This window comes from Trachypithecus francoisi, unplaced genomic scaffold (assembly GCF_009764315.1).
Source record: "Trachypithecus francoisi isolate TF-2019V2 unplaced genomic scaffold, Tfra_2.0 Lachesis_group20, whole genome shotgun sequence".
NCBI lineage: Eukaryota > Metazoa > Chordata > Mammalia > Primates > Cercopithecidae > Trachypithecus > Trachypithecus francoisi.
Genome location: NW_022681466.1, coordinates 33,359,182 through 33,381,485, shown reverse-complemented (window position 1 = coordinate 33,381,485; position 22,304 = coordinate 33,359,182). Strand labels below are relative to the sequence as shown.

The 22,304-nt window shown below is 49.4% G+C and overlaps 1 protein-coding gene across 3 annotated transcripts in view; it reads left to right on the top strand.

Moving 5' to 3' along the window:
- Positions 1 to 1,452: 1,452 nt before the first annotated feature.
- Positions 1,453 to 22,304, top strand: part of MTMR4 (myotubularin related protein 4) — a 28,471-nt gene continuing 7,619 nt past the window's right edge. Inside the window, exons 1-15 of one of the 3 annotated variants that reach the window (XM_033183659.1) lie at positions 1,453 to 1,569; positions 2,766 to 2,804; positions 6,445 to 6,534; positions 6,880 to 6,996; positions 7,897 to 7,979; positions 10,870 to 11,030; positions 11,147 to 11,243; positions 11,437 to 11,550; positions 12,388 to 12,584; positions 12,836 to 12,964; positions 14,110 to 14,221; positions 14,720 to 14,915; positions 15,207 to 15,392; positions 15,472 to 15,642; positions 15,794 to 15,948. In XM_033183659.1, coding sequence (XP_033039550.1) covers positions 2,802 to 2,804; positions 6,445 to 6,534; positions 6,880 to 6,996; positions 7,897 to 7,979; positions 10,870 to 11,030; positions 11,147 to 11,243; positions 11,437 to 11,550; positions 12,388 to 12,584; positions 12,836 to 12,964; positions 14,110 to 14,221; positions 14,720 to 14,915; positions 15,207 to 15,392; positions 15,472 to 15,642; positions 15,794 to 15,948 — 1,811 coding nt within the window. In that variant the 5' untranslated portion in view covers positions 1,453 to 1,569; positions 2,766 to 2,801. Of the gene's footprint in view, positions 1,570 to 2,335; positions 2,682 to 2,765; positions 2,805 to 4,755; positions 5,026 to 6,444; positions 6,535 to 6,879; positions 6,997 to 7,896; positions 7,980 to 10,869; positions 11,031 to 11,146; positions 11,244 to 11,436; positions 11,551 to 12,387; positions 12,585 to 12,835; positions 12,965 to 14,109; positions 14,222 to 14,719; positions 14,916 to 15,206; positions 15,393 to 15,471; positions 15,643 to 15,793; positions 15,949 to 22,304 lie in introns of those variants that run through there. The other 2 variants (XM_033183660.1, XM_033183658.1) reach the window with 2 other exon arrangements.

Sequence of the window (22,304 nt, the reverse complement as noted above, 5' to 3'; positions counted from 1 at the left end):
GATCTCCTGAGCTTGTAATCCGCCCGCCTCGGCCACCCAAAGTGCTGGGATTACAGGCGTGAGCCACCGCGCCCGGCCCAAAAGACCCCATTTTGATGCCTGTGCCTATTCCAGCTGCGGCGGAAGCAGTTTTGGATATGATACCCGCCCTTGGGAAAACACAAGGTATTAACTGCGTGCAACCTCCTGACTTTCTATTTCTCCTGATCTGGGAAAAGGGATAGGCAGGCTAAGCTCTACACTGTAGAAAGCCTGTGATAGAGCTTTGAACAAATGCTGCAGGCATTGTAATCACCAAACACTATAGTAAGTGCTGGGAATGAATAAAAACACAATCACGGCCCTACAGGAGTTCAGTATTTAATTTAAAAAATTACAGCATCTGCTAGGTTGCAGGCTGTTCTAGACCCTGGAGTTAAAGTAGTGCAAAGTTTCTGTCTTCCTGGAACTTACCAACTGTACTGAAGTTTCAATGTTCTATAAACAAAGATAGGCAAGGGCCCATTGGCCCCGGGACTTGGTATTAAAGCGCTCAGGCCCACTCCAGACCTGAGAATATCAGCTGAATCTGAATCAACTGTTCTCCATTTCTGTCGGTTGGTGGTATAGCGGGGCCACGGCGACCTCCAGCGGCCACCCTCCGTTTTGTGGTCTGTTCTGGGTCCCCGGGAAAGAAAGGGAGGGGCGATAAGCCGGGTCCTCGGGAGCGCCCTGGTCTCCCTTCCCTTTACAGACTAGGAGGCCACAGCTAGCTAGCAGTCTCAGATCCAGGTTTCCCATATCTGGGATGAGAGTTCGTCAGGACTGGCAGCACAATGCAGGTCGTGAAGAACGGCAGGGTCGTTTATCCGTACAAAGTGAGTGTTAGAGGAACCCATCAAGACACACGAAGGCTGGGAAATCCCAGCGCTGCCAGTCGGAGATGACCAAGACTGAACCTCAGGCCCAGCCCTCCCTTCTCTCCTAGCCTGCAGGTTTTCCTCCTATTCTGGCGTTGGGACCGGATGAAAGCTGCGAAACCAAAACGGGAATGGATAAACTGAGGTGCCACTGGGGATCAGTTTGAGAAGTACCTCCAGGGCGGGGCCATCACCGGAAGTGGCTTAAGGCTTGTACCCTACAATGCCCGCCTCTAATTGCGCTACCAGTAGGCGACAAGCCGCCTCCACTTCCGGTCCCCAGAGCAGTAGCCAGCAGCCCCCTCTTTACTGCTCTCCTACTGGCTGTCGCAAGGACGCGCTGTGATTTCCCATTGGTCGCGTCTCCTCTCCGGCGCCGCGCCTCCTTCCTCCAGGTATAGTCATGTCTTCCGGCATCCGATTGGCTAAAGGCTGGGAGGGCGTTTGCCTGAGTCAACCAATGAGTGGGGTCGAGAGTGAGGGCGGCGGCTGCGTGATGGGGGCAGGGTGGGACTTGGCGTGGCCATTGGCCAGGGCGGGTACAGGCTAGGGATATGATTGGTTCAGGAGAGGGGCACCGCGGTGGGGTCGGGACTGCGCGGCCTCAGCAGCTGCGGGAGACGGAAGTGGCAAGAGTGCGGCCTCAGAGGGTCGGGCGGACACCGCCTGGGTGAGTCACCGTGCCCCCTGCACTGCGAGCCTGGGAACCGCAACGACCGCGTCTTGCCCGGCCCCGCCCTGGTCCCCACCGGCTTTCCTGAGTCCCGCCTTCTGTCATTTGGGGCTCCGCCTCCCAGTCTTTAGGCTCCGCCCCTAGAACCTGGGCACCTGGGCTCCCCTGCCAACCTGGCCCGCCCTCCGGGACCAGATCCCCTAGGTCTGAAAACCCTGGGCCTCCCAGGCCTGATCCTTGTCCCTCCTTCCCTCCCTTCGTTCCCTGGGGCTGCTGCCAGTGGGCGGTGAGGCAGCACCTCTGGCTTGTCTCTTGCGGCTTTGCCCATGAGGGAGAATGGCCTAGGGAAGAGATACTGTGAACAGGGAGGTGGGCAGGACCACAGATGGAGGCTTTTATCCCCGCAGCCTCCCGTAGGGCTCTGTTGCACTGCCCGAGGATAGCAGGCATGAAGGAAAGTGTCAGTGAAACCTGGGCCTGGCTCGCTAAGTGAGCCTAGGCGGCCCCATCCTGAAATCCCTGTTACTTGGGCTCATTGGACAGCTGTTGACTCCAGGGCCTGGACTGGCCTGATTCTGTCCCTGTTGTGTGGCCTCCTCTCCATAACCTCCACCCCACTTGGTGTCAAATACACTCAGCAGGACCTGTGCAGCCCTGCTGCCCTCTGATCACAGGTTGTGGTCCCCTCCCTCTTGTCCCACTCTGGACTCTGCCCCCAGTAAACAGGTCAGGTGGGTACTACTCCCAGACTCAGAAACTGGCAAAACATTCCTGTGGACTCATGCACCTTCCGCTACTGCCACTTCACCCAAAGATTCAGGGCCCAAAATGAGCCCCAGTTGGGCAGCCTGTGTCTCTTCAGAGTTGGCAGTTCTGCTCCCCCACAAAGAAGTGTTCTCCTTCTGTGTCTGGGAATCAGGACTCCTGAATTCTGCCGAATAATCTTGGATGACACTCATTCCTGCTCCAGAACTTCGTGGCTGACTTCATGCCCTGCAGGATCACTTGTTGCTTTCTCCCCATGTAGCTCCCATTGCCTCTCTCTGGCATGGTGACTTGTGGAGAGACTGGAGTCTTTGCGAGGGAGAAGAATAAGAGTTGTAGAGAAGGTCGGGGTAGATGTGTGGCATTTGTTGATTCTATGGTAGTGTTAATGGGGCCCTTTAATTTTATGTTCCTCTGTCTCCTTACAGTGAGAAGCAGGCAGCCAGGATCCTTGCCACGGTAGAATGGTGAGTACCCTGTCTTTCCTCAGGCCATTGTGTTTTCTGTAATCCTTGTGTCTTTCTCTGTGAAGCTGCCCCACCTCTCCTAGACCTTGAGCTCCAGGCTACCCTGTTCAGTTCCTAAACAGGTTCATCTGCCCTGGAGATAAATTAGGGTTTCTTTAGATTACACAACATCAGCCAGAATACAGCACTAGGACTGGAAGCTTCTAGAAATCATTTTCAGCATGTGCTATGCCCCATACTTTCCTAATACTCCCTACCCACCACTGGCTCTATTAACCCTTCATAACAGCCCTCTTCTTGCTTTTCTTGGGTGCCCGGTAGAATCTCTGTGTTCTGGTCTGAAAAGCCAGGCCTTCTTTATCTCAAGATCCTTGGACTTCTGGTGGGTCCTTTGAATACTGTGGATGCTATATCAGGAGTGACTCCACCAAAACTGTGGGGCTTCTCCAGTTCCAGGGTGCTCCTGTTAAGCCACTACAGGTGACAGCTGAGTGAACATCTAGCAGGATAGCATCTTCCAGGGTGCCCAGAATATCACCAGAGATGGTTTACAATGATCCTATTAATTTTCCATTAACTGTAACGGCCCTTCTCTCACCCCAAGTCCAGGGAAGCCCTTAACTCCTGAGAGCTAGGAGGAGGCAGTGAGATGGGAAAGGCCTAGAGAGCTGCAGGCCCTGGCCCAGACCAGGCCTTTAACCTGGTGATATCTCTTCAGTTTCTTTTAGGTGTCCCTTGTGCTTAGGGGCAGGTTAAAGAATTCAGTAGATGAGAGGATTTTCTCCTTCCCTCCCTTCCTTCCATAGACATGTGGATTTGGTGTATGCACTATTGGTTCAGTCTCTTCTCAGAAAGCCTGCTGGGTTTGGCCCCCACTGACAGATAGCTCCTCTTTTTCTCTTCTGGGCTACCCTGAAAAGAGCATGGGCTTCAGAGTCAGCTTCATCTAATTTCAAATCCTAGCACCACCACTTAGGTAAATTACATACTTTCTCTCTAAGCTTGAGTCTCACCAGTAAGACAGGATAAGGTTTACTTCTTGGGGGTTGAAAGGTTTTAGTGAGATAATGTTAGAAACTGCCAGGTTCATTGTAGGTGCTTAATAAAATGTCAGGTTTTCTTTTATTACTCCCTTCTCCCCCAAACAAGACAAAAGCCCTGGTGTCTGAAAGTTACCAGGTGCAGGAAGTTTGGGGTTCCAGTCAGCTCCCTCTGTGACTTTTGGTGACATTTTGAGCCCCTTATTCCTGCTCCTTATTCCTTGGCCCTCTACCCAACTCTCTACTCCACTGCTCCTGGGTTTCAAGTTTCATTTTTTTGCATACCTTCTGTGGTCCATACTTCTAGCTCTTCTCTTTCCTAGACTAAGAAATCCCTTCTGCTCCAAGAAGGACTTTATTACGCAGGATCACAATGTGAAACAAGGGAGAGATGGAGCTGAAGGACTAGGGTTGGGTAGGGGTGTTGGATAAAAAGCTCATTTCCCTTTCCAGGAGCCTGGAATGACCATTCTAAGAATGGTCCAACCTGGCACCATTCTAAGGGGAAAGAAGGGTTTAACGAAGTCACAGGATTGAAGGACCCTGATGGGCAGGGGCATGGTGGGTAGTGGTTTTGGAGGGAAAGGAGGAAGCAAATGGGTAGCGGGTAGGTGAGCTCCACCTTGGGATCCAGAGCAGGCGTCGGGGGAGCTTAGGAGGGGAGGGCGTGGGGATGGGTTTGTAAGAGGGCACAGGGGGGCTCACCTGGGAAGAAGGGAAATGAGAAGATGTGGGCGGTCCAGTAGCCCACGTTCCTGCAAGCTCCTAAAGGTCCCTGGAGTAGGGTACGCCCTCCTACGAGGCCCGGGGTCCACGGGGAGGGAGGAGGCTGGACTTGTGGGCGGGGCCCGCGGAGCCGCCCCGCCCCTGCCTCCGCCTTCCCGCCGCGGTCCTGGCGCCTGGCTCCCCTCCCTTCTGCCCTCGTGCGGGAGGGCGGAGCTGGGCCCGCTCCATTGTGGAGAGGAGGGGAGAAGCGCGCGGCAGCCGCGCGGAGGCCCCGCCACCAGCGCCCTAGCCTCTTGGCCGCCGCGGCCGCACCTGGCGAGCCCCGCAGCCGGGATGCGGCCGGCGCCCGGGGCTGGCGGGCAGCGCAGCGGCTCCGGGGACATGTGCGCTCGCCCAGACCGCCCGCGACCATGAGCCTGACCGCCCGCGTCTCCTGCTCCATGCTTAGCTGCTTCGTAAGTGCCCACCCTGCCTTTGGGGGCCTAGGAGGCACCCGCAGCCCCGCCCAGGGTCAGCCTTCGATTTCAGCCCATCCCCCTTCCCGAGGCCCCTGGCCCGGTCCCGAACGTTTGGGGCGGGGAAGGTGGGTTAACCCGTTTATTTCTTGGACATGCTTCTATCTTTGGGTGCCGGAGATGGTCGAAGGCCAGGAATGGAAATTCTTTGGTCCATCCTGGCCCCGCAGCCGCTGCCCTTGACTGCAGATCTCTAGGCCCCGCCCTGCAGGGGTACATCTCTTTACCTCCGCCTCTCCATCTTGGTCCCACCCGCTGAATCCTTGCTTGGGGATGTGGGATGTGGCTAGTAGGCTGAATGAGATGTTAGGGGGCTGGTCGGGGAGCACGGGATGTCTGTGAGCTGGCTCGGGGCTCCAGTCCCTTCCCTCTTCCACCACTCCATCCCTCACCTGACATGCCAGCCTTTTCTCCTTGACTGTCCCCCAGACAGCCTCTCTTCTCCATCTTCCCTGTCTCTGCAGGGTTCCGTACCTCTGCATCATTCCCGGTCCTCCCCTCCTCCCGCTCTGGTTGATGCTCCTTCCCAGCTTCCCCCATCTGTCCTCTCAGCTGTCCCCCACCCCCACCTTCCCCGTGGGTGTCTGCCAGGCCTCCTCTCTCTCTCTCCGGGCTGTCCTTGGGTCTCCTGGCTCCTCCCAGGCGCGTGGATCCCCTCAGGTCCCCTCCCTGGTGGTTGGGAGGGGAGTTCCTTCTGCTTGCTGTGGGTATTCCTCAGGAATTCCCCTCTGATTAGCAGGCAGGGCAGGTTACTTGGCAGGTAATGGGGGCTTGTCAGCAGTGTGGGTCTAACAAGAAGATAAGCCCAGCTCCCAAACACGTCTTCCTTTTGAAAGCATCGGTGAAGGCCCTCTAGAGGCGTGGGACTGAATCCCCCCACCCACTCCTCTTTGTCTCCTTCACCCGCCAGATTGAAGCTTCAGTGGCTGTAGGCGCCTAATTTCCCTCCTCTCTAAAACCAGCGGCCACACCTGTCTCCTTTTCCTCAGGACAGCACTTTCCCATCCCCACTCCTGCCTTACCCTTACACGAGTCTAAGGAAGATAGTCTTTCTTTTCTTTAGTTTTCTCTCCTCCATTTTTGAAATATTGGTTCTATAGGACAGTCTCTCTTTGAAGAGTACAGATTCCCAATTCCTCCTGGGGCCTCACTCTTTCCTTAGGCTTAATAGGCTGATACTCTCTCCATTTCACCCTTCCCTGTGTCCAGTCAAGTCAGATCTCTTTTCCCTTCTCTGGTGACCAGAACCTTTAGAGGTGTGTTTGTGGTTATCTGTGGATTTCTTGGTGGGGAGGGAAGCAGAATGAGCCTGATGGGCTAAGTGGAGCTTGGTGACTTAGAACTGTGGCCTTCCTACAGGGTGAGGAGGGGCCCCCCAGCCTGGAGTACATCCAAGCCAAGGATCTGTTCCCCCCCAAGGAACTAGTGAAGGAGGAGGAGAATCTTCAGGTAAGGAGGATTTGGGGGCCAGGATAGATGCGGCTCCCTGCCCAGTTAAAAAACACCCTCCCTTCTCCCAAAAATCCTCAAGGGGATCTGGTACCAGAGCTCTGGCTTCCTGTTCCCTGGTCTCTGGAGGAGGAGGGTTTGTCTGTGTATCCTGGAGCCTTTGACCCCAGGGAAAGGAAGGGAGCTTTCCTGTACAGCTGTTGCCTGGTGCTGTTACTGTGGAGAGAACTCTCCTCTCCTGCCTTGGTCCGCCTTTTCCAGAGGGGATCCCACAGATCAGGGGCTGTAGAGGAAGATAAGGTGGTCACTCACTTCTGGACTGAAGGTTTCTCTGCCCCTTGACAGGTCCCCTTCACAGTGCTACAGGGTGAGGGAGTAGAGTTCCTGGGCCGGGCAGCCGATGCCCTCATTGCCATCTCTAACTACCGGCTGCATATCAAATTCAAGGACTCTGTCATCAACGTGAGTTTCTCTATTGTTCTTCTACCCCTAAGCTAGAATCCCTATGAGGTTCTAGCCTGGTGGAACAAGGTGGGATTGTTCCAAAGCTCTCCTTGATCATGTCGTTAAAAAAGTTGGAGGCCGGGCACAGTGGTTCACGCCTGTAATCCCAGCACTTTGGGAGGCCAAGGTGGGCAGATCACTTGAGGTCAGGAGTTTGAGACCAGCCTGGCCAACATGGTGAAACTCTGTTTCTACTAACAATACAAAAATTAGCCGAACTTGGTGGTACGCACCTGTAATCCCACCTACTCGGGAGGCTGAGGTGCGGGAATCTCTTGAACCGGGAGGTGGAGGTTGCAGTGAACCGAGATTGTGCCACTGCTATCCAGCTTGAGTGACAGAGTGAAACTACATCTCAAAAAAAAAAAAAAAAAAAAACTTGGGGATCCCTTCTCTTTCTCTCTGACCTCATGTTTTCCTGTCTCATTTTCCTAGCTATAGCTCTGTTTCTGGCTCATTCTCCTTTCTCCTTTTCTCTCTTTCCATTATTCTATTACTGGCCCTTCTAAGGAGCACAGTGGCATTGTTGGAAGAACACAGGCTTTGGAGTCAGACAAACCTGGGCACTTTTCCTGTGTTGCCACTGACCAGCTGGGTGACCTTGGTCAAGTCACCTAACTGAGGCTTGATTTTTCTCCTCAATAATATGGGCTGAAAACACCTGCCGTGCAGGGTTATTGGGATCATTAATTGGGATCACATATGCAGAGGACTCCGTACAGTTACCAGGTGCTTAACAGACCCTCAGTAAATGTTGGTTTCCTTCCTGCTATTGATACATCAGTGCCTAGGCTAGGGTGAGGGTAAGGAGTGATACCCAGTGGGGAGTCTGAGCTTCAGTTTGCCCTTCCTCTAAAGGTCCCCCTCCGGATGATTGACAGTGTGGAGAGCCGTGATATGTTCCAGTTGCACATTTCCTGCAAGGACTCCAAAGTGGTGAGGTGAGAACAACGGGGCCTCACTCAGGTCCCCTGGCCCTAGTTTTGTCCAGATCTCTGTGCTGCAGGGTTTCTCTGGTGCAAGAGAGGAAAGATCCTGCCTCACTTTCCCCAGTTGGAGGAAAAGGTGAAGACCATGTTCTGGGTTGGGAGGTCAGTGTACTGACCCATAGTATCTTGACCTGAAAAAATGGGGGTAATGCTTAGTTCATGGAGTCATCGTAAGGATTAAGTGAGATAATGTGTATGTGTATGAAAGCACCGAGGACAATATCTGGCACAGAGCACTCACATTATTGTTGGTTTATTTATTTATTCGTTTGATATACATGTATTGAGTACCCTACTCAATGCCAGACTATTTTAAGCCCTGGGGATATAGCAGGGAACAAATAGACAAAATTTTCCCTTCTCAGAGAGCTTACATCCCAATGAAGCGATACCAACCGTAAGTAATAAGTAAAATTTGTGAAATGATAGTAAATGTAAAGGAAAAAAATAAAGCAGTGACAGGGAATACGGAGTGCTATGAGGGTGAAGATTGTAAAACAATTAGGCTGGGCGCGGTGGTTCACGCCTGTAATCCCAGTACTTCGGGTGACCAAGGTGGAAAGATCGCTTCAGCTTAGGAGTTCAAGATCAGCCTGGGCAACATGGCAAGACCCCATCTCTACTAAAAATATAAAAAATTAGCCAGGTGTGGTGATGCGTGGGAAGATTGCTTCAGCTTAGGAGTTCAAGATCAGCCTGGGCAACATGGTGAGACCCCATCTCTACTAAAAATATAAAAAATTAGCCAGGTGTGGTGATGTGTGCCTGAAGTCCCAGCTACTCAAGAGGCTGAGATGGGAGGACTTCTTGAGCCTGAGAAGTTGAGGGTGCAGTGAACTGTGATGACAGTACTGCACTCCGGCCTGGGTGACAGAGTGAGACCCTGTCTCAAAAAAACAAAACGAAAGTGATCAGAGAAGCTGCACCAAAAAGGTGGCAGTTGAGTCAAGACTTTGGCCGGGCGTGGTGGCTCAAGCCTGTAATCCCAGCACTTTGGGAGGCCGAGGCGGGCGGATCACGAGGTCAGGAGATCGAGACCCTCCTGGCTAACACGGTGAAACCCCGTCTCTACTAAAAATACAAAAAACTAGCTGGGCGCGGTGGCGGGCGCCTGTAGTCCCAGCTACTCGGAGGCTGAGGCGGGAGAATGGCTGGAACCCGGGAGGCGGAGCTTGCAGTGAGCCAAGATCGCGCCACTGCACTCCAGCCTGGGCGACACAGTGAGACTCCGTCTCAAAAAAAAAGAAAAAAAAAAGACTTGAAGAAAGTGGCCATGTGGGTATTTGGGGGAAGAGTGTGCCAGAGAGAGAGATTGGCAAGTGCAAAGGCCCTGAGGTGGGTGTGTGCCTGCATATTGGAAGACTGGCAGGGAGGCTGGTGTGGTTGGAGTAGAGTGCCTGTGGGTGAGAGTAGTGGGTTACAAGATCTGAGAACAAAGCGAGGTGTCAGACATTTTGTCATGAAGACTGGCTTTTACTTTGAGGGAACTCAGAAAGCACTGGAGGATTTTGAGCAAAGGCATGATGTGATCTGATTAATGTTTCATAGAATCACGCTGGCTGCTCTATTGAGACTAGATGAAAGAATGGGGGCAAGAGCAAAAGCAAAAACTGGGAGGCTAGTTAGGAAGCTATTGCAGTTGCCCAGATGAGAGATCATGGCAGCCTGTCTGAAGCGGTAGCAGCCAAAGCGGTGAGAAGCAGTCAGATTCTGGGTGTATTTTGAAGGTGGAGATGACAAGATTTGCTGACAGATTTGAAATGAAAGAAAGAGGAATCTGGGATGACTCCAAGGTTTATTAAAAGGATACCCACTTTAGAGCTTACCATGTGCTCAGGTCTGTGGGGCATTCAGAGGAACATTCACACTGCTCTTTCCTTCAAGGAGGCTAAACTCTAGCTGCTGGAAGAAGACCTAACATGTGGCAATGCTATGGGGAAATGTGGTGCTTAGTACTCCAAGCAGGCCAGGCACGGTGGCACATACCTGTAATCCCAGTACTTTCAGAGGCCGAGGCAGGAGGATCGCTTGAGCCCAGGAGTTCAAGATCAGTTTGGGCAACATAGAGAGACCCTGTCCCTACGAAGAATTTAAAAAGTTATTGCACAATTATGGTCTCAACTACTCAGGGGACTGAGTTGGGAGGATTGCCTGAGCCCAGGAGGTCGAGGCTGCAGGGAGCTGTGATTGCGCCACTACACTCCAGCCTGGGTGACAGAGCAAGAGCAAGACCCTCTCTCAAAAAAAAAAAAAAAAGTGTGTGTATATGTGTGTATATATATATATTCCAAGCACATTAAGAATCAAGAGAGGAAGGAGTTTCTGGATTAGAGTAGGCTGGGAAGGCTTCAAGGAAGAGGTGAGATCGAAACTATCTTCAAAGCATCAGTAGGATGTGGCTAGGCAGAGAGGAGACATTATCAAGCAGAAGATAAACCAAGGGGATGGGAAGGATGTGAGCAGGACTTCCCGCCTGAAGCAGAAGGTTTGAATTAGGGAGTCATGGGAGATAACACTGGTCCGTTAGGGTAGGGACAAGGAGTGCAGACTTTCAGGGCCACGTGGTAGCATTTAGATTTGACACAGGAAACAGTAGGGCCCCATTCGAGAGGATAAGTATGCTTCAAACACAGGAGTTCCTGGGAAGAGACTTATCACAAGAGACAACTTCTGTTGGGTGTTGGCCAGTGTCCCTCGTTCCCCCACCCCAGGTCTCCACTGCTTTACCTCTTGCTTTGCAGCCTCTCTTCACAGCCTTCCTGTGGCTGTGTTTTTGACCCTGATAGCTCCATGGCACAACTGCACTTTGCCTTACCCAGGCCTGTGGCTTCTTGCCTGGCAGGTGTCACTTCTCCACTTTCAAGCAGTGCCAAGAGTGGCTCTCACGGCTAAGCCGAGCCACAGCAAGACCTGCCAAGCCTGAGGACCTCTTTGCCTTTGCCTACCACGCCTGGTGCCTGGGGCTGACTGAGGAGGACCAGCACACTCACCTATGTCAGCCAGGTGAGGCCAGTCTATTTTCTTTGGGAGGCTGCTTCTTACCCCTTGGTTCTCATCCCTCCTCCACTCCTGCACATTGGTGCTCTGGGAAGCTAACCATCGTGGGGGCTCTGTTGCAGGTGAGCACATACGTTGTCGGCAGGAGGCGGAGCTTGCAAGGATGGGCTTTGACCTGCAGAACGTCTGGAGAGTCTCACACATCAACAGCAACTACAAGTGAGAGGGTTGGGGACCAAAACTCCTTCCACACCAAATGGCTTCCGTGTTTGGACAAAGCGTGGTGGGCACAGCTTCTGAGTCTGTGAGGGAGGAAGGCTTCTGGTTTCTCTTCCCACAAAGCCATCCCCAGGGATCCTGTCGTCACATGTTTTAGACCCAGTGCGGTGACCCCCACCTGGTCTCTTCTCAGATTGTGCCCCAGTTACCCCCAGAAGCTGCTGGTTCCTGTGTGGATCACTGACAAAGAGCTGGAGAATGTGGCTTCCTTCCGCTCCTGGAAGCGGATCCCGGTGGTTGTGTATAGGTGAGGCAGTGGGGCCGGGAAGTAGGGAGGCCATTTCTTACGTAACAAGGAAAGAGTCAGTATTGGAGGTTTTGGGTAACCTGATTGACTGGGAATTGACACTATGGGGAAGTATGAAATAATTTTAAAACAAAAACTATCTTAGTTTTTTCTCCTAAGAATAAGGCTATTAGGGAGTTTATTCATTCCCCCCCTTTTTTAGAGAGAGAGAGAGAGAGAGTGTGTGTGTGTGTGTGTGTGTGTGTGTGTGTGTGTGTAAACATTGGTACACGGGTTGGCAAACTGGCCTGCAGACAAAATCTGGCTTATAGTCTGTTATATAAAAACGGCTTGTAAGCTGTGAATGGTTTTTACATTTTTAAAGGGCTATTTTTAAAAAAGCAAAGAAGAAATAATACATGACAGAAACTGGTTGTGACCCATAAGACCAAAAATTTGTTGTCTGACTTTTTACTGAAAATATTTGCTGATCTCTGCACTAGAATATTGTAGCTAAAATAGAGTGAGACAGGAAGTAACCCTGAAGTTTGGAATTGCTCCTGTTCTTGGCTCAGCCAGGCCTTGTTCTCCTGCTGGGTGTCTGTACCTGGAGCAGTTGCTGTGCATATTTGATGAGTCAAGGTCACCTTGGGCGTATAGAGCCCTTTTGAGAAAATATGTGTGATGGTGCTTTGTAAACTGTGAAGCCTGCTAGAGATGCTGGGGCTTTTGGTTGCTGTTATGGCCTGGATGAGTGGGTAGCCCCTGCTGGCTCTAGAGACTTTGGTCTAACCCCCTGAGGTAGGCCTCTGGAGGCTTTGAATGCCAAGGGCATTACGGTTTCTTCTGTTTTGTCAGACACTTGCGCAATGGGGCTGCCATTGCCCGCTGCAGCCAGCCAGAGATCAGCTGGTGGGGCTGGCGCAATGCTGATGATGAGTATCTGGTCACGTCCATCGCTAAAGCCTGTGCCCTGGACCCGGGGACAAGGGCCACTGGGGGCTCCCTCAGCACCGGGAATAATGATACCAGCGAGGCATGTGATGCAGACTTTGGTAAGGTGTGGATGATGCTAACCCCCCAGGGAGCAGGCCCCCTCCTTGACTTGACTGGCTCCCAGGGAGTCCTCAGTGAGAGTCTGGGAAGATGACCACACACAGGGTGCCGGGGTCCCTGCCTTGTCAGAAGCTGTGGAGTGTGAGGGGTGTGTAGTTGCATGTTCTGCCTTCTGAGAGGGAGTGCCAGAGGGCCAGCAGGAGGCTGGGTGGCTGGCTGACTCAGGGGCTCCTTGCTGCTGTGTGTTTAGATTCCTCTCTGACTGCGTGCTCTGGAGTGGAGAGCACAGCAGCCCCCCAGAAGCTGCTGATCCTGGATGCACGATCCTACACAGCAGCAGTGGCCAACCGGGCCAAGGGTGGAGGCTGTGAATGCGAAGGTATTGCTCTTATCCTGGTGTCTGTAGCCAGCCTGTGCTGTGGGTGGCTTTGGTGAGGAGGGGGTTGGCGGCCGTTTGTATAGTGGAAAGAGCCCAAACAAACCTGGCTTGGAATCACAACTTTGCTCCCTACTAGCTATGGCTATGACTATGCTGAAGTAGCCTAATCTGTCCAAGCTTTATTTTCAATTTTACAAGAAGGGGGTGTTACAAACTTTGCAAAATTGTTGGGATGGTTAGAAGTTGCCTATGTAGGCTGTGCCCAGTGGCTCACACCTGTAATTCTAGCACTTTGGGAGGCAGAGGCAGGCGGATGACTTGAGCTCAGGAGTTCGAGACCAGCCTGGGCAACATGGCGAAACCCCGCCTCTATCAAAAATACAAACCATTAGCTGGGCATGGTGGTGCACTCCTGTGGTCCCATCGCAGCCACTCAGGTGACTAAAGCATGAGAATCTCTTGAAGAGGCAGAGGTTGCAGTGAGCTGATATCATGCCACTGCACTGTAGCCTGAGTGACCATGAGACCCTGTCTCAAAAAAGAAAAAGAAGTTGTATATATAAAAGTATTGCTGCAGAGCAGCTACTATTTATTGAGAATTTAGTATATATTGTCTTTCTAAGTACTACTGTCATCTGTCATTACTGTTACTATTATTAGTATATGGCACCTGAGTCTCTAGAGATACAAGTGTGATTCAGATTTCAAAACTGTATTTAGTTCCCATGCTGGAGTGCTCTGCCCGGCCAGGGAAGCTTTGTCCACCAGGGACCACTCTTGTCCTGGATGCCTGTTTCCAGGACGTGCTTTTTTTTTTTTTTGAGACAGAGTCTCGCTCTGTCACCCAGGCTGGAGTGTAGTGGCGCGATCTCGGCTCACTGTAACCTCTGTCTCCCAGGTTCAAGCAATTCTCCTGCCTCAGCCTCCCAAGTAGCTGGGATTACAGGTGCCCGCCACTATGCCCAGCTCATTTTTGTATTTTTAGTAGAGACGGGGTTTCACTGTGTTAGTCAGGCTATTCTCGAACTCCTGACCTCAGGTGATCCACCTGCTTTGGCCTCCCAAAGTGTTGGGATTACAGGCGTGAGCCACCGCGCCCAGCCTAGGACGTGCTTTTACGTCCCACTCTCCTGTCATGTCTACAGAGTACTATCCCAACTGTGAGGTCGTGTTCATGGGAATGGCCAACATCCATGCCATCCGGAACAGCTTTCAGTACCTCCGGGCTGTGTGTAGCCAGATGCCGGATCCTAGCAAGTAGGTGTTCCCTACTCGGATTCCTTACAGTCTCATTCCTTACCCAGTACCTCTTATTCTTGGAAGATTAGATGGGGAGATGAGAAGTTCGGAGAGCAGGAGACCTGAGGGCCTGGGTGGAGTTGGGTGCCATGGGCTAGTTCCAAGAACCCTTCCACTTCTCAGCCAACACTTTGGCGTGGTCACAGGACATTGAATTCCTTTCGTTTGGATCAGTTGTTCTACTCAAAGAACCCAGAGAACTGGGGAGAGAAAATGGCTGAGTGCGCATGTGATGCTTCCCAGTTCCTCTTTTGAGCCTCAGAAGCTCTTATCTGCTGCAGGTCCTGTCTTTCCTACCTTCCTGCTAGATACCTCTTGTCCAAAAGGCCCCGGGTTGTACCTCTTTGTTTCAGTTCTCACTGGGGACTTTGTTGGGTGGGGCTGGCTGTGGATGGAGGAGAGACTGTTGTGGCCTCAGCTCCCTTTGTGACCGACTTGATTTCTGCTCTTGTGTAGCTGGTTGTCAGCATTGGAGAGTACCAAATGGCTGCAGCACTTGTCGGTGATGCTAAAAGCAGCTGTGCTGGTGGCAAATACAGTAGACCGGGAAGGCCGGCCTGTGCTGGTACACTGCTCCGATGGCTGGGACCGCACACCGCAGATCGTAGCCCTGGCCAAAATATTACTGGACCCATATTACAGGACGTTGGAGGTATTGAGAGGAATTGGGTGGGAAGACCAGAGGGAATGTGGGAGGAGGGAAGGTGTTGAGCCCTCTGGATCTGTCCTGGGGATCTTTCAGTAGAGGACATTGGTGGCTTTTTTTTTTTCCTTTTTTTTCAACTCCCAAAGCTTTGGAAAATTGGTGGCTTTTAGTCCTCTTCTAGGTCCAGTCCTATTTTTCTTTGAAGCTGCCAGCTCCCTGCTTTGGGCAGTTCCCGGGAGAGCAGCACATCAGCATTTCCAGAGAGGCCCTATGTTTGAATAGTTTCTTTTTTTGCAGGGCTTCCAAGTGTTAGTGGAGTCTGACTGGCTGGATTTTGGGCACAAGTTTGGAGATCGCTGTGGCCACCAAGAGAATGTGGAAGACCAAAACGAACAATGCCCTGTGTTCCTCCAGTGGCTTGATTCTGTTCATCAGTTGCTTAAGCAGTTCCCCTGCCTGTTTGAATTTAATGAAGCATTCCTGGTAAGTCCTAAACCCTAAACAAGAGGGATGGGGAATGACAGCCCGAGGCCCCCAGGTGCAAGCTCTCTCTGCCTTCTAGGTAAAACTGGTGCAACACACATACTCCTGCCTCTATGGCACCTTCCTGGCCAACAACCCCTGTGAGCGGGAGAAGCGCAACATCTACAAGCGGACCTGCTCTGTATGGGCGCTCCTGCGAGCTGGCAATAAAAACTTTCATAACTTCCTCTACACACCCAGCTCAGACATGGTGAGTCTCAGCCCTTTCCCTATAGGTGCTATTTAGAAACCTATAGGGAGAAGGAGCTGAATCAGTAGGGAAAATGTAGAGTCAAGGGCTTAGGGAAAGAAAAGGGACCAGGGACTCTTGACAAAGCACTAGTATTGGGCTGCTTCTCTAGGTCCTGCATCCTGTTTGTCATGTCCGGGCCCTGCACCTCTGGACAGCTGTTTATCTGCCAGCATCATCTCCATGCACACTTGGGGAGGAAAACATGGATCTTTACCTTTCCCCAGTGGCCCAGAGCCAGGAGTTCTCTGGCCGCTCTCTGGACAGGTAAGAAAAGCCCTTCTTCCTTTCTCCTCTCTCCACTAGGAAAGCAATAACTGTTTCCCATCTCATCTAAATGTTCTCTCTTTCTTTTTTTTTTTTTTTTTGAGACGGAATCTAGCTTTGTCGCCCAGGCTGGAGTGCAGTGGCGCAATCTCAGCTCACTGCAACCTCCACTTCTCGGGTTCAAACGCTTCTCCTGCCTCAGACTTCCGAGTAGCTGGGATTACAGGCGCTGACCACCACACCCAGCGAATTTTTGTATTTTCAGTAGAGACGGGGTTTCACCGTGTTGGCCAGGCTGGTCTCGAACTCCTGACCTCAGATGATCCACCTGCCCCGGCCTCCCAAAGTGCTGGGATTACAGGTGTGAGCCACCATGCCCGGCCTCTTTCTGAGGTATTTAAAAGCAATTTCTTGAGTCATTTGCAGGAAAAGCTTGGCCAAGACTTGTAGCTAGCCTGGAGTGCACTCTGTGTATTTTCAAGGTCCTCTGAAGATAGGGTTGGATACTTTTTTTCCTGAAGGAACTGCTATCACCCTGTATGATATACCCAAGCAGGGGAGAGAGCAAAACAGAAAGGACTATTTTAGGAAGGTTTGTGAGAATGGTCTTAATTTTTGTTCACTGGTACAGGGCATGGAGAGCTTGCTGTATTAGTAGCAACCTTTGTTGTGTCCAGCATTAGCTTCCAGAAACATCTGACTCTCAGGGAAATGGGTTCCCAGCAGGGGGATGGCCTTATATTACTCCGTCAGAAAAAGGCCAGAATTTAAAAGGGAGACATAAAATTAGTTATCTTCTGGCTGAATGTCTGGGGGGAAGTGAGATGGTGTTGGTTAAATTATGAGAGTAGTACCTGTTTCTTGTTTTTAAAAAAATAGTCAGTATAAAAGTAGAAAATCCCTTATGAGTCTTGTCCCCACAGGTGTCCACTATTAACATTTGGTATGTGTCTTTCCAGATGTTTATCTCTACATAGGTAAATCCACTCTCATGCTCTCATATGGAAACATTTTTTATAAATAAAATCAGAATATTTTTACATACCCTTTTTACTTTTTTGCATATTCTGCAACTTGTTTTTCCCACTTTGTGTTAGATTGTCTTCTCATGACAGCACATCTAAATTTCCTTTCTTGTTTTTATTGGCTTCAGAGTAGTCCACAATTTATATAACCAGATTCCTATTCATCATTTAGGTAATTTCCATTTTTTAAAAATCATTACAGGGAGTGCTTTAGTGAACATCCTTATATGTGTAACTTTTTAAAAAATTGTAAAATACGGGCTGGGCATGGTGACTCATGCCTGTAATACCAGCATTTTGGGAGGTTGAAGTGGGCAGATCACTTGAGGTCAGGAGTTCAAGGCCAGCCTGGCCAACATGGTGAAACCCTGTCTCTACTAAAAATACAAAAATTAGCTGGGCATGGTGGCAGGCACCTGTAATCCCAGCTACTCGGGAGGCTGAAGCATGAAAGTCGCTTGAATCTGGGGGGCGGAGATTGCGGTGAGCCAAGATCGCGCCACTGCACTCCAACCTGGACAACACAGCGAGACTGCGTCTCAAAAAAACAAAAAAAAAATTGTGAAATACACATGCTATTTACCATCTACACCATTTTTAAGTACATAGTTTAGTAGGGTTACTTTGTAGTATTTTTTTGTCTTGTTTTGTTTTTTTAAAGACAGAGTTGGGCTCTGTTGCCCAGGCTGGACTTCAGTGGCACAATCTCAGCTCATTGCAACCTCTACCTCCTAGGTTCAAGTGATTCTCCTGCCCCAACCTCCCAAGTAGCTGGGATTACAGGCATGCGCCACCATGCCCGGCTAATTTTTGTATTTGTAGTAGAGACGGGGTTTTACTATGTTGGTCATACTGGTCTCAAACTCCTGACCTCAAGTTACCCACCCACCTTGGCCTCCCAAAGTGTTGAGATTACATGTGTGAGCTCCTGCGCCTGGCCAGTAGGGTTACTTTGTATGCATATTTTTGCACTTGTGCTAGTATTTTTGCCAGATAAATGAAAATACTGTGCTCAAAGGATATATATATATATATATATATATAAAATCTCAAATTTTGATATTTGCTTATTGACTGAGAGCTTTTTTTTTTTAAGAGACAGGGTCTTGTTCTGTCACTCACGCTGGAGTGCAGTGGCACAATTATAGCTTAGTGTAACCTCAAACTCCTGAGCTCAAGTAATCCTTATGTTTCAGCCTCCCAGGGAACTAATTAGCTCATTAGGCATGTGCCAATTTTTATTTTTTGTAGAGACAGGGTCTGTTGCCCACATTAGTCTTAAACTCCTGGCCTTGAGTGATCTTCCTGCCTTGGCCTCCCAAAACACTGGAATTACAGGTGTGAGCTACCATGCCCATCCTGGCTAAAAGTTTTTAAAATATGACATATGTTATTGATTGAATATTATAAAGGAAAACAAAAAACCCAGCATCCCAAATTATTGGTTTTAGGGTCTTTTGAACTAAGTCATTGTGAGGGGACCATGATAGGTTTCAGGAATTCAGTGACTTTTTTTCCTTCCCCAAACGATGCAGAATTTGGCTATTGGTTCATAGGTTTACTTTTCCTGGGAGAGGGGTCATAACTTTTAATCAAATTTTTAATAAGCTCTGTGACCCATTTAATAATCATTTCATTAACTTAGTATCTGATTTATCAATTCAACAAATGTTTCTTTAATACCTACAAGTTGCCTATTACTGTACTAGGTTTTGTGGCTACACCAAATAAATAGAAGATATTGGTTCTACTTTCAAGATAATTTTAAGCTGTAGATAAGACACGGAGCAACTAGAGAACAATTTTTTTTTTTTTTTTTTTTTGTGATGGAGTCTCACTCTGTCACCAGGCTGCAGTGCAGTGACTCAATCTTGGCTCACTGCAACCTCTACCTCCTGGGTTCAAGTGATTCTCCTGCCTCAGCCTCCAGGGTAGCTGGGACTACAGGCACCCGCCACCACACCCTCATTTTTCTTATTTTTAGTAGAGACAGGATTTCACCATGTTGGCCAGGATGGTCTCAATCTCTTGACCTCATGATCTACCCGCCTCGGCCTCTCGAAGTGCTGGGATTACAAGTGTGAGCCACTGCACCCGGCCAACTAGAGAACAATTGTAAGTCAGCATCTAAGCAGATAAGAATGTGTGTAGTTCAGGCTGGGCGCAGTGGCTTATGCCTGTAATCCCAGCACTTTGGGAGGCCAAGGTGCGCAGGTTGCTTGAGCCCAGGAGTTTGAGACCAGCCTGGACAACGTGGCAAAACTCCACTTCTACAAAAAATACAAAAATTAGCCAGGCATGGTGGCGTGCGCCGTGATCCCAGCTACTTGGCGGGCTGAGGCAGGAGGATTGTTTGCGCCCAGGAGGTCGAGGCTGCAGTGAGCTGTGATTGTGCTATGGCCCTCCAGCCTGGGTGATAGAGCGAGACCTTATCTCAAAAAAAAAAAAAATAACGTGTATAGTTCAAAGCTTTAGAGAAATGATGTGTGTTTTAAAAGGGTCATTTGGTGGCTGTTTTACTCAGGAAATTTTCATGAAGGACCAGACAAGAACTGTGGGTCTGTTTGTGTTCTCTGTATCTGGCTTAGAATCTGGCACATAATAAGTAAATTTAAATAAATTTACTCAAGTAAAAATTTACTTAAAACTGGACAAACGGCTGGGTGTGGTGGCTCATGCTTGTAATCCCAGCACTTTGGGAGGCCAAGGCGGGTGGATCACAAGGTCAGGAGATCAAGACCATCCTGGCTAACATGGTGAAACCACATCTCTATTAAAAATACAAAAAAAAAAATTAGCTGGGCGTGGTGGCGGGCGCCTGTAGTCCTAACTATTCAGGAGGCTGAGGCAGGAGAATGGCACGAATCTGGGAAGGCGGAGGTTACAGTGAGCCGAGATAGTGCCACTGCACTCCAGCCCAGGTGACAGAGCGAGACTCTGTCTCAAAAAAAAAAAAAAAAAAACTGGACAAATGAATGAAATAAAGGGAGTTGTGAGCTTAGTAACAAGGTTAGTGGAGAGGGGTCCAAAGGAAGTAGATACATGAGAGGTAGGGTTTTTTTTTGAAATGGAGTCTTGCTCCATTGCCCGGGCTGGAGTGTGGTCACACAATCTTCTCAGCTCACTGCAACCTCCGCCCACCGTGTTCAGCTGATTCTCCTGCCTCAGCCTCCCGAGTAGCTGGGATTACTAATTTTGTATTAGTAATAGTAGCTGGGCTAATTTTTGTATTTTTAATAGAGACGGGGTTTCGCCATGTTGGTCAGGGTGGTCTCGAACTCCTGGCCTCAAGTAATCTGCTCACCTTGGCCTCCCAAAGTGCTGGGATTATAGGAGTGAGCCACTACGCCTGGGCGAGAGGTAGTTTTTTTTTTTTAAAAGAACTTCTGTGGCTGGCAGGGGTTGAGAAGGGGCTATTTTAAGGAATAGAGAGAAATATGACAGGTCATTGAGGGCATTGAAGGCTTTAAACATTACAGTAAAGAGTTTGTTTTGATTCAGTTGTCAATAGGAAGTCACTGTAGGAAGTCACTGTGATCTTCTGACAGTGGGATCCTTGGAGAACTAATCAGTGAGTACAGGGTAGCTGGAGGCACAGAGACCAGCCAGCACTGCTGTAGTAGTTTAGGTATGAGGGGAAGAGTCCCTGGCAAAGAGAAAGGATTAAATTTAGAAGCACTGTAGAGAATCATTGGCAGGCTACAGAATTGATTGAAAGTTGGAGAGTAGAAGTGAAAAGTACTTTGCATCCCAAGTATCTGAGCTTAGAAAGTAGGAGAATATTAGTACCGCTAATAGACACTGAAAAGTCGAGAAGACAAGCCAGTTTGGGGAAAAAGCGGAGATACAGGGAAATTGGGATTGAAATATTATTTGACAGCAAAGAAGGAGGTGTGCTGTAGGCAGCTCAAGATGGAGAGTGGATTTTGAGGAATAACTGGTATAAAGATTTTAAAGGAAATGGTCTCTGTAACAACTGACCTGACTTACCTTTGATTCTACCTTTCCCTAGATCAAAAATGTCCTACTGTCTTTTTTCTTATCCTTCCATTAAAGTCATAAACACATTCTTGTATACCCATCTCAAATCCTACCCTCTCTGTGTAGCCTTCCTTGACCACCTAGCTGGATGAGCTCGCTCTCCTTGTTCTAAACTCAGGTATTAGTATCTCTGTCAACATTGCTGATTAACCTTTGGTACACATAGAATGAGTTGTGGAGGATGGCAGAATGTTGTTATTTGAATTGGGACGAAGAACACATCGGAGTTAATTATAGTCTTCTATTTGTTGTTGTTGTTTGAGACAGTCTTGCTCTGTCACCCAGGCTGGAATGTAGTGGTGCGATCTCGGCTCACTGCAATCTCTGCCTCTTGCCTCCCAGACTCAAGCGATTCTCATGTCTCAGCCTCCCAAGTAGTAGCTGGGTTTACAGGTGTGCACCATCACACTCAGCTAGTTTTTGTATTTTTAGTAGAGATGGGATTTCACCATGTTGGCCAGGCTGGTCTTGAACTCCTGGCCTCAAGAGATCTGCCTGCCTTGACCTCCCAAAGTGTTGAGATTACGGGAGTGAGCCACTGTGGCCGGCATATTCTTTACTTCTTTTGTATGCTTGAAAGTTTCCATAATAAAAAATAAAATGAAAAGAAAGAAGTCAGCTATGGCACTTAAAAGAATACAGATCCCTGGGCCTCACTCTTGGCCGTTCTTATTCATTAGGTCTTGGGTGGACCCTGGTTGTCTGGATGTCTAAGAAGATCCACCAAGATGCCTGATGTATATCACACATTCAATTGGCACCTAGCAGTGGAAAGTTGATGTGGTATTTTGAGCTTATTCATTCATTTCTCAAGTCATTTGCCCCTGGTAGTGTGCTAGGTGCTGGGGATTCAAATAAGACAGAGTCCTGCCATCAGCACACTTCAGCAGAGGGAGTTAAACAAGTAAACAATGAAGTGCAATAATGTGTTATAGGAAGCACTGAGCAATGTGCTTTGATGTGGATTCTTTTGTTTAATCTTCATAATAGCTTTAAGAGCTAGGTACTTTAACCTTTATTCCATAGATGAGGGATCTGAGGCTTAGAGAAGTTAAAGTCACACAGCAAAGATGTTGTTAAATTGGGATTTGAGCCCTGCCTATGGGACTCCAGGAACTCTAATTATAACGACTGTTTTTGCCTTCCTGGAATTTCATACCATTAAAAAAAAAATCAAAATTGGTCATAAAAGTTATATCAAATATGTATAAAACATTTATTTTAAGTTTCAAAAATCAATTACTTAAAATAAGCTGCGTTGTAACTCTGCCTTTGGGGGATTTTTCCGCA